Source organism: Pelodiscus sinensis, chromosome 2 (genome assembly GCF_049634645.1).
Source record: "Pelodiscus sinensis isolate JC-2024 chromosome 2, ASM4963464v1, whole genome shotgun sequence".
Taxonomy (NCBI): Eukaryota; Metazoa; Chordata; order Testudines; family Trionychidae; genus Pelodiscus; species Pelodiscus sinensis.
Window position 1 is genome coordinate 165,754,749 of NC_134712.1, and position 11,681 is coordinate 165,766,429.

General features: G+C 39.8%; 1 protein-coding gene across 6 annotated transcripts in view; it reads left to right on the forward strand.

Annotated features, from left to right (window-relative positions):
• Positions 1-11,681, forward strand: part of GLI3 (GLI family zinc finger 3) — a 261,689-nt gene that overhangs the window by 241,715 nt on the left and 8,293 nt on the right. For all 6 annotated transcript variants that reach the window (XM_006124084.4, XM_014574078.3, XM_014574077.3 and 3 more), the window contains 4 exons: positions 844-993; positions 1,908-2,072; positions 3,807-4,097; positions 10,417-10,744. In XM_006124084.4, coding sequence (XP_006124146.2) covers positions 844-993; positions 1,908-2,072; positions 3,807-4,097; positions 10,417-10,744 — 934 coding nt within the window. The remainder of the gene's footprint in view (positions 1-843; positions 994-1,907; positions 2,073-3,806; positions 4,098-10,416; positions 10,745-11,681) is intronic.

The window sequence follows — 11,681 nt, forward strand, 5'->3', positions numbered from 1 at the left end:
TACTGAGTGGGATAGCACAAGTTACCTTTTGGAAAGAGCAAACAGAACTAAATTCTGCCTTTAGACACGCCACACAGATCCCATTGACTACAATGACAGCTGTACAGTTGTTTTGGATGCTCATATTTAAGTCTTTAGCCTTTGAGAAAAGCTGTTTAATGAGGGAAGAACTGTATTACAAGAAGCAAAAGAAGTCTGCAGTGATGTGAACTCTACTTCGATTCAATTTTTTTTATCATTGCAGTGTATAATACTTTCCAAGTATACGTGAAATAAATACACCCGTTTAAAAAAAAATTCAGGAAATATGGAGTGAATCAAAATTCAGTGAATCAGTTATATTGACTTTGTTATATGAAAAAAATTACCTTATTCAACAAAGACAACCCTCACTCACATAGTGCAGAATTTAAATCAGACTTCATTTGTGCAATTAATGATTACTTAATATGATTAAGGTAAATTGAGTCCTGAGTAAAATTTAAAAAAGCAAAACAAAAAGCCCTAAACCATGATCAACTTAATATGTTTGTATGCCTTGGATCTGATCCAAAGCCTGTTGATGTCAGTGGAAAAATTTGGGATTTGGATGAGGCCTTTAATTACTTACACTGTAAACTCTTTGGGGCAGGGACTGTCTTTTTGTTTTGTGAGTGTAAAGTGCTTAGCACAGTGGGATCCTGGTCTGTGACTGGTGTTCTTGGGTAGTATCATAATGTGAATATTTAATACATTAATAATAATGTATTAAGCCAGGGTCATAGAGAGTCATAGAACTTAAGCATAGAAAGAACCATCCAATCATCCATGAGTTAAACTGTAATATTGTTTGTACGTATATAGCATATAAACAATGACCACATACACGGAGAGAAGAAGGAGTTTGTGTGCCGATGGCTGGATTGTTCCCGGGAGCAGAAGCCGTTCAAAGCCCAGTATATGTTGGTGGTACACATGAGGAGACATACAGGGGAAAAGCCACACAAATGCACTGTGAGTAAACAATACTGAGTTCTAGGTTGTTACCAGTGTGGAGAGGATCAGATGGAGAGCATAATGGGACTGAGATTACGTCTACACTACACAGCATAGTCTCTACTACTTAACTTTTAGTGACATGCCTGTATCGACACAGCCCTGTCGCTAAAAGTTAGGCTGTGTAAATACTGTCAGCGCTTTTGCGGACAAAAACCTTCCAGCCCATATAATTGACATTTGCTTTATAGGCAGAAGAGCACTCCTGCAGACAAATCACTGTTTATACTAGTACTTGTAGCTGCAAAGTTTTGTCTTTGGGAGAGGGAGTGAGGGATGGTTAAGCACCTGTGAATGACAAAAGCTTTTTCCCTCAATTGCCAATGTAGACAAAGCCTTGTTCTCCACTGCCATGCCTTAGGGCATCTGTTTTAGACTGGTGTGGAATGTTTGCAAACAGCAGGATATCAGCCTGGTAACATGATCTATCCACTTTGTAGGGCTGCGAGTGACTACAGAAGGTTCCAGATAGGGCAGAATTAAGCCCAGTTTGTCCACTAAATGAGAGAATCTGATGAATCTCTAAAATAGTGTACGTTTAAACAGTACAAAGGCATTTGCATGTGTGTTTAAAATCACTTTAAGAGCATCTGGATCCTAGTGTTAACCCACAAATATTAGTGACTGTGTAATGGATTTTAGTGTTAAAACAAGCATGAACATATTGTTACCATACCATACTTATAATCGCTGTTTTACACGGTGCTGGAAGTACTTTATTGTGAATTATGACATATTTGAATGAAAGAAATCTTCCATCACATAGGATTTGGAAAGCTTCTAGCTTTCAGATGTCTGTTGTTTTTTTATTGGGTTAAATTTTCTCCAAGGCCAAGTGTATAGAATAATCCCAATGTGCATGTTGTCTCCAGTTTGAAGGTTGTACAAAGGCCTACTCCAGGCTAGAAAACTTGAAAACCCACTTGAGATCTCACACTGGAGAGAAACCATATGTGTGTGAGCATGAGGGCTGCAACAAAGCATTCTCTAATGCCTCCGATCGGGCCAAGCACCAAAACAGGACTCATTCCAATGAGGTAAGCAAGCACGCAAGCAGTGAAAGGGCCTTGGCTGCCCACAGACATAATGGTGTCAAAAATGTATAGTGAAATGCAGACACAAATCATTTTAACAAAGGACCTGAAGAACCTCCTTGTTATTTTATCAAGAATCAAAGGAGAGGACGGGCTGGGTGATCTGAGAGTGACTTTGGGTGGTAACAAGTGAACGGGCTGTAATCCAGGAAGAATTTTCTCACTCCCTGAAGTTCCTGGGATACTCAGCTCCCAAGGAGAATTTTAAGTTTCCTGCTGCTGTTCTATGGTGACATCTGCTGGCTGGCTGGTAACAGCGTTAACTGTGACGAGAGGGGTTCTTTTGGAATCAGATTGCTGAGAGCCCTCAACTACCCACAAAACGAATGGGAGTAAAGGAGGATTCAGTATCTTGCTAGAGATGCAGCAGGATTGGGATTTAGCTTTTTCTGCTGCCTGCTGTTAATAAATGTGGAAGAATCTCAAGGGACTTGGCTTCTCCAAACTTCTGAATCCTTCTCCCTACACTTTTTACACATTTCACTCTCTCCTGTGGCTTCTCTTCTCTCCCAGCGCCTTCCATTTCATCACCTTTCTTTGGTGACTGTCTACCAGATCTGTCGCAGCAATTCAGAAGGGCTGGCATGCTTTCCACATGTCACAGTCTCTGTAGCATCAGAGGGTCACATGTGATCCAGAGAGCATTGCACAGCTCTATATTCAGGTTAAACCTGGATGCATGTGCTCTGCAAAACTGCTAGACTTGCTGAAACATGATGGTGGATTTTGTAAATTATTTAAAGCTAAATTACCTAAACCTGTCCAATGCCTGATATAAGCTTTGAGTTGGTTCATACTCTGTTGGAATCAGTTTGTCCATTCTTTGTGGCAAAGTGAGGCACAAACAAGGTGAATCTGGATGCTTTGCTCTGCTTTTTAAGCTCTAGATTTCACATTTAACAGTGAATCACTAAAGTTCGTTGTTATTGTTGATGGAACATCACTTTCTGCCATTGGTGACGATGCAACAACAAAAGTGAGCAAAACAAATACATCTCAGATGTTACCAGAAACACATTTCATAATCAAGTGTACTGATGCTGTAGAACCAGACTCTCAGCTGGTATAACTTTATATAGCTCCACTGAATTCACTGGATTTAAAGAAGAGCTGATAAATTTATGATCTTGAATAATATTTATAGTTACGCAGGATCAGAATGGTGGTGATTATCAAATTCCATGCTTAGGCATTTAAACGGTAGGAATGAATTCCCCCCACAGTAATTGGTTCAGTGCATGATGGAAGGGTTTTGCTTTCCTCTGAACTTCAGGTATTAACTACTGGCCAAGAGGCAGGATGCTCAATTAGATAAACCAGGTATCGGATTGAATATGGTAAATCCCATGGGATTGATATTCAGCTGGAATTCATTGTCATAGTTTTGTTGGCATCAGTGTAGCTATGATAATTTTCTCTAGCTGAGCATCTGCCTATGTTCCTACTTTCGTACGTATGTAGCAATAATGTGCGTTGTGCTCCCTTCAAAACCAAGGAAGAGGAATAGATTTTATTAGGTGTGGTCAATGCTGAGATAGTGTCACAATGTCATCACTTCATCAGTGTATTCGCTGTGGAAGGGTATCATGTTATGCATACTGTACTCAAAGGAATTCTTAGGAAACCGACAAGGAAATCCAATCTAACCTCAGCCTTTCTTCCCACCTGATCTGGCAGAAACCATATGTTTGCAAGATACCAGGTTGCACAAAGCGCTACACAGACCCCAGTTCTCTGCGGAAACACGTGAAGACTGTGCACGGCCCCGAGGCCCATGTCACCAAGAAGCAGCGTGGAGATATTCATCCAAGGCCTCCACCACCACGAGACCCAGGCAGCCATTCTCAGTCCAGATCACCAGGCCAGCAGACTCAGGGTGCAATTGGCGAGCAAAAGGACCTCAGCAGCACTACCTCAAAGCGTGAAGAATGCCTCCAAGTGAAAGCTGTCAAGTCAGAGAAACCAATGGTATGCAACATACTGTGCTGCTTTGTTTCTTCCTCTCTATTATCATTATGCATTAATTAACTCCACTGCGCTACTTATTTTTTACAAAATAATTTATATTTTCGTGGTTTTAAAAACAGTAACACTTTTATTTACCTGATTTATGCTCAGGTAAATAGAACATCTTGAGACCCTCTAGGGCAGTGGTTCCCAAACTTTTTGGCATCACGCCCCCTTTTTGATTTTTAAAAAACCCTGCCTTCCCCCGCCCCGCCCCCCAGCAAAACTTGTTGCCTCATCCCCCCCTGGAATTTCTTCACGCCCCCCAGTAGAACCCATTTTCTAGGGACTAACTCTGATGACCTGCATCTGGCCTGCGGGCTACCACATATTGCCCAACCCTGTTGTATCTTAACCTTAGATACACATTTAGTTAAGATATTTGATAATGAATCAAATCCACATATGCTAGGGAACTGAGCCAAGGTTGAGTGTTCAAACTGAACTTTCACATTTCCTCAGTGTTTAACTCTGCCTCCCTGCCCCCCAATCTCCTTATCCCAAGCCTCACGCCAGAGCCTGAACCCCTGTCGGGACCCTCACCTTTCTCCCACACTCCAACCCTTCTGAACCCAGAACATTTTTGTCCCCATCTGAATTATAGGATTTCCAACTTTCCTATCCGGACAGACTGGATTCCATTTGCGGCAATAGCAACCCATTATCTGATCAGGAAAGCTGGCAATCCTAAAAGGCTAGAGGAAACCCTGAGTCACTGTGCCTCCTCTCCTCTGCAGAGCTGCGTGGGCCTGCAGCTGACTCTGTCTGCAGACCAGTGGCTCCTGATAGGACAGAGGTTCCCCATCCTTGGTTTAATATGACCGATGAGGAACACTAAGCATCCTCACTATTATGAATATACTTATAAGTCTATATGTAAGAAGAAAAGAGTTTATAACATGATATAAAATCAGCCTCTTGTATACTAATAATCTCCTATCGATTGATACTCTACAAAATTCATTGTAAAAGCCAGTTGCCTACAGGTGTAATGTTATGGGCATACTTATACTGTCTCCATAGCTAAGGGTCTGTCTGGATTTTCCTTTAATGGGACCTTTGGAATATTATATGATTTTTAACTTTCCTTCCCTTCACAGATTACATGTTAGCATGCATCAGGACAGTATACACAGATAGAGTACTGTAGGCTAGTGAGGGGTAGATTCACCCCTGCAGCTTCCTGCCCAATAATTGTTCATATAGACAAGCTCTGTAGCTCTAGTTTTCAAACCAGACCTCCTGAGAGAACAACATGGCCCCATGGTTATCGCCCTCTCCCCCCACCACTGTTCTTGTTTTCCCCTCACAATTAATTATGTGTTGATGAAAAGCATGTTTACAAGTCAGGTATTTATTATTAGTTATTATTGTTGTTCACTACAATCACAGAAATGGATCAGGTGTGGTTGACAGATGTCAGCCCTCTAAGTTCAGGAGCTATTAAATATTGGTACCCATTTTTCAAACACAAAATGATTGAATTGAAAGTTACCTTTTTCCCAAATTCAGAATTTTTAAAGATTTCTTTTTAATTTTCTATTTTTGAATTACATTGAAAAATGAAAAATTTAGCTTGTTTCCCTGCTTTTTAGTGTATTGCTTATCTGTTTTCCCTGCCCCCTTCCCTTCCGATGGAAAATAGAAAAACAAAATGAAAAAAAGTGGGTGGAAATGGGGAAATAAGATCAAAATAGTGGGGAAGAGAACAAAAAAAAAGTGAAAATAAAAATTGCAATAAAAATTTCAAACAGAGAAAAAGGTGTGGGGGTTGGGTTTTTTAAACCAGTGAAATGAAAATATTTTTAAATTTTCAGTTAATGTTTGTTAGGTGTTTTCATTTTTTACTAGATCTATTAAATAATGAAATATTTTCTCTAAGGCCCGGTCTACACTAGGGGATAAATTTGAATTAAGATACGCAACCTCAACTATGTTAACTGCGTAGCTTAAATCGAAGTATCTTAATTTGAATTTTGGCACCATCCAAACTGCTAGAACTCGAAGGGAGCATATTCTCCTTTCAGTTTCCCTTACTCCTCATAGAAGCAGGACTAGTGGCATTGACTAGAGCACCCTCTGGCTGTGTCTACATTGGCATCCCTTTCCGGAAAAGGGATGCTAATGAGACACTTCGGAATTGCAAATCCGCGGGGAATTTAAATATCCCCCGCGGCATTTGCATTTACATGGCTGCCGCTTTTTTCCGGCTTGGGGTTTTTGCCGGAGAAAAGCGCCAGTGTAGACGCGATTCTCCGGAAAATAAGCCCTTTTCCGGAGGATCCCTTATTCCTACTTTCAAGCGGCAGCCATGTAAATGCAAATGCTGCAGGGGATATTTAAATCCCCCACGGATTTGCAATTCCGAAGTGTCTCATTAGCATCCCTTTTGTGGAAAGGGATGCCAATGTAGACACAGCCTCTCAGTTTAAATTAGCGTGTCTTCACAAGGGATGTTAAATGTCGGTTAATTGAATAGTCGATTAACCTCATGAATTCTTATCGTTTACTCGACTATTCTGTGGTCCCCGCAGCTGGGGCAGGCAGCCAGTGCACTCCAGCCTCACTCCCAAGGAGCCCCCTGCCACTCCACACTGCCACCTCTGTATCAGAGGCAGCAGTGTGGGGTGTCAGGTGGGAGCTGGTCTGCGAGGGGAGACATTTTAAAAACCAGCTCCCCTCTTGGACCAGCTTCCTGTTGCCCCACACTGCTGCCTCTGATACAGGGGCAGCAGAGCAGGGTGGCAGTAGCCCCTATTCAGGGGGAAAAGGGAGCTGAGCTGGTTGCCTCCCCGCCTGGCTCCAAATACACTTTAAATGCAGAGCTGCAGCTGGGGTAGGTCCCAGAACCAGAGCAAGCCAGTACTGAGCTGGGCTGCTGACCAGCCTGCTAAAAAATTTACTGGTTGGGGCGGGGGCAGAGGGGGGAGGAAATGCTTATACTCTATAGTATTAACCTATAAGCTTTTGCTTATCAGTTAATTGACTATACTATTACAGCCCTAGTCTTCACTAGATCCGCTAATTTGAATCCTGGAAGATTGACTGTGACTGCTTCAATCTTATCTGTAGTGTAGACATATCATAAGTAACTCTCTCTAGTGCACTCTTCTCTCAAGAGGGATAGAATTAGATAAAGAAGTTAACACATTCTCTGGCTTCACAATATCTTCACACCCATCCATTAGGGAATAAAAAGTCAGATCCTTCAGTCTATACTCTCGTAATCCTCACTCTGTTTAGTAGCTTCAAAACCCCTCAGGTAGGAGTTACTCCATAACTAAGAATTACCACTTCAAACTCAAATTAGGTCATATTAAAAACAACACGTAGTCTGTGTAACTCACACTGTAATCAAAAGGAAGACTTCTGTGAAAGTTAGTGGGTGTTACATTAGACTCTGTGGGTCCAAACCATTCTTGCCACCCTTATGTAGGTGAGTAGTCCATTACTTTTAGTGAAGTAAGAGGTACTAAAGTGAATAAAGCTTTGCAAACTTGGGCCCTAAAACAAGAGGTTTTTTATGAACGGCATTGAATATTTCTCACTGTAAATCAGCTCTAAAATAGTTGATTATAAGTTGTCCTTCTTTTCTTGGTTTTCATTGTTATATGAGTTAAGACATGTCCCTTGTTTTTCTACTAATCCAATGTTTTTTCTATCTAATGCTCTTAAATGTCTTGTTCTAACTTCCTAAGGACAGTGGGTAATAAGGTGAGGGGATTTAAACTTCTCCAATTTTTTTTTATTGCAACATTATTGTCATTTTTAGTCTTTTGCCTCTTGTCAAATCATTATGGTCTTTTATTTCGTAAGAAGCATTCCATCAGAAACATTCCCAAATATAGCATGTAATGGACATTTTGCAACACTTGGAATGTGAAAAAGCTAGATCACTTTGGTGAAATACTTTCACATACATTTGTCTATAGTTACATATTATTTTTATGTATATACACATCTATAAATATATATTTCCATGCTCATTTTCTGTACTTCTGGCTCATTTTGACCCACTTGTGTGGCTACAAGAACAGACTTCTGACCATTAATGTTCTTTAACTCTTGTACAATTGGTACAAACTCATGGCTTCCAGATGATATATAGTGCCCTCACAAAATGGACAATGACCAACGTTTGGAAGTGTACCACATTCCATGTGGACTAAATTATAAGCATTATCATTGACATTAGAAATAATTAAAATTATTATTACACATGTTCATGATGATCATGGCTGGCCTATATCTTTATTGACTTTGTTGCTACAATTCAAAGCAAATACAAAATTCTAGTAAGCAGTACTAAACAAAAGATCACATGCTGACTGAAAATGCAAAAGCCTAAATGTAAAACAATAACATAGATACCTATTTATGAGACTGTTCTTGGAAGCAAAATGATTTTGCATGTCATACAGATCTGTGGTTGTAATAGCTAACTGGTGCATCCAAGAGTGAAGTATTATTCCTAAAGAACCTTTCTCTCTCCACTCCCCTACAAATAAATGTCTTATTCTTGTAGGGAAGACCCTGCATTTTCAGCCGTGAGAATACCACTACAATAAAATAAATATTTTAGAGCATTTGTCTTACCTGTTCATTGAAAAGAGAAAATGGAGTTGTGGCAGGTCCATGCCCCTTCCAGAATATCACCCCGGGTTGTGCTCTTGTCACAAAGATGGCCAATCTACAAGAAAGTAAAGGTTTTAGTTCAGTAGATGGCCATCTTCCAAGTAGAATATGTCTGTAGTAGGAGTTGAAGATGTAATTTCCAGCCCAGGTTGATATAACTGTGCTAGTTCATATTAAGTTAACATGCTAAAAATAGCAAGGTAGTAGCTCCAAAAGGTTAGCTGCACCAAATACAATTGTGTCTGAAATGGGTATGCACCTGAGGTGGCTAGCCTGTCCTGGCGCACACATCACTTTTTTTGTTTTTAGCATGCTATCTCAATCAGAATTAACATGGGTATATCTACTGGAGTTGAAATGTACACAGCCAGTTCCACTGAGGACATAGTACTGAGAAAGTGTTACATTTGTGTGTGCTGATGTGGGAGGGAAGGGGGAAGGGAGGAGGTGGTATTATGTTTATTGTTTTTATTTTATTTTTTAATATATTTTTTATTCTCAGAACATAAGGTCAGCTTAAGGTATGCAACTCCAGCTACATAAATAATGTAGCTGGAGTCAATATACCTTAAGCCAAACTTGGCACCATCTTCACAGAATGATGGCCAACTGGAGCAAATGCTCCCATCGGCTTCCCTTAGTCCTCACGACTGTGAGGAATATCAGTGCCAACTGGGGCTGCACTCAGCATTTAATTTAGTGGGTCTTTACTAGACCCACAAAATCAAATGGCAGAAGACCGATCTCTGGCATGGTAAGTATAGACATGGCCTAACTTCATGTTCCTCCAACACTATTGAAACCAGAGCTTGCTTGCTCCTAGCTGAAGCATGCAGAGCTCTGTTATACATCCTGCTTTCTGCACTATAATGTGACAGATGATTTGTACAGGTCTACTTTAGAACAACAGCACCTATTTTATACATATGGGACATAAAGTTGAGATCCTTACACCTGTGGCCAGTCAGAAATTGTGTCCTGAGGGTACTGAGATAAAGCTGACACTCAGTTATATTTTTACATTGAAATTTGTTTATTTCTCTTTATTATATCCCAAAGTTTAAATCCTCAAAGTGCTTGTAACAGGGCATCTGTACTTCATGAATGCTTCCAATTTGTTGCCTGTATACATTTTTTTAAAAGCCCAGGGTGATTGGGTTTTTGTTGTTTTTCACAAACCTAGTACTCTAAGCCAGCAATGGTGTCATGGTCAAATTCCAATGTAGGTAATTCCTTTCAAATTTTCTAAATTTGCTCTTGGTCAGAAACTGAGGGCTGCTTGGCACCATAATAATAGTAATAATAACATTTATCCTGTAGTTTCAATTGGATACAGTATATATATATGAAACCTGGGAAGCGATTTAATTGATCTGGGATCTTTCCAGATAAATGGCTTAATATAAATGTGATGTACTCTCTGTTAGTAAGATACTGATTTTAACACTGGAGTTTTCAGGTGTTCATGTACCAGAAAGCCTTTTAATCAAAGATCATTGTCATTTGTTTAAACTTAGCTTTTTTCTGTTCATTTGTTTTTCTTTAACTCAATATGGCATAACATCTGTTAATGAGGTGTATTGCAATCAACTCATTAGCATTCTTTGCCTAAGCCTAATGATCATTCATTTCTTATTTTATTCAGACATCTCAGCCAAGCCCTGGTGGTCAGTCTACATGCAGCAGCGAACAGTCCCCAATCAGCAACTATTCCAACCATGGGATCGAGCTTAATCTGACCAGTGGAGGTAGTGTAGGAGACCTCAGTGTCATTGATGAAACCCCAATCATGGACTCTACCATTTCCACAGCAACCACAGCACTTGGCTTACAGGCCAGGAGGAACATGACAGGGACAAAATGGATGGAGCAAGTCAAATTAGAAAGGTTGAAACAAGTTAATGGAGTGCTTCCAAGACTGAATCCCATTCCACCTTCAAAAGCCCCAACCTTGCCACCTCTCATAGGAAATGGTAAGATATGCACAACTGGATTTATTTTACTGTCATTCTTTAAATTCATCCTCTTAAAAGTTGATGTTTCAGGCATTAGACATACTGTACAACTCAGTAGGAATTTACATCAGAGCTGTAAGACTGATCTCTAAATATATATATATATATATATATATATATATATATATTTCCCATTTAAGTTGGAAATCGTACTACACTGGTAGAAGTTAGTAGTCCCACATTTTATATTCCTGGATATGAATATTGGTTCTCTGATTATCATGCTTGAAATACTTAGATTTCTGGTAACATTTTATTCTCAGCGTCATTTTAGCATTGTAACCTTCCAAGGTAGAGAAATTAAATACCATGTAATTTATGACATGGTATTCATTCAAGTGAGGTCTTTAAGCCTCAGATCCTATTTGCTTTCCATAGACAATATAGACTATATTTTTTATTGGCCTTTAACGTGGTCTCTATTTGTAAATGCACAAATATTTGCAGAAGTGGATAATCATGCTGGAAAAATCCACGTGTCATTTCTTACATGAATCAAAGGAAGGCATGCATGCTGGACTCAAAAATCCACAGCACTTTCTGTAAGACATGAGGTTTGACTTAGTGCCCTTGGGCAATATTTCTTCTCCCATTATTGGGCAAGCTAATGTGCACCAGTTGGCTGCTGATGTCCACCTTAGTAGTGATTGCTCCTCTGTGGTATTATATGTACATGGTTGTGAAGTGCATATGAGACAAGGAATGACATCAGCATGATAAAAGATCATGTTTATCATGTTGATTAAAAGGTGAACGGGGAAAGTTGTTTTGCAGTTCTAAATAACATGCTAATCTGTAAGAATTCTTTAAAAAATATCTGATTTCCAGTATGTATGTTTTCCCATTTGGATGTAGGTTTTCAAATGAATGCCAATTCAATTAGCAGGGGCGTAGC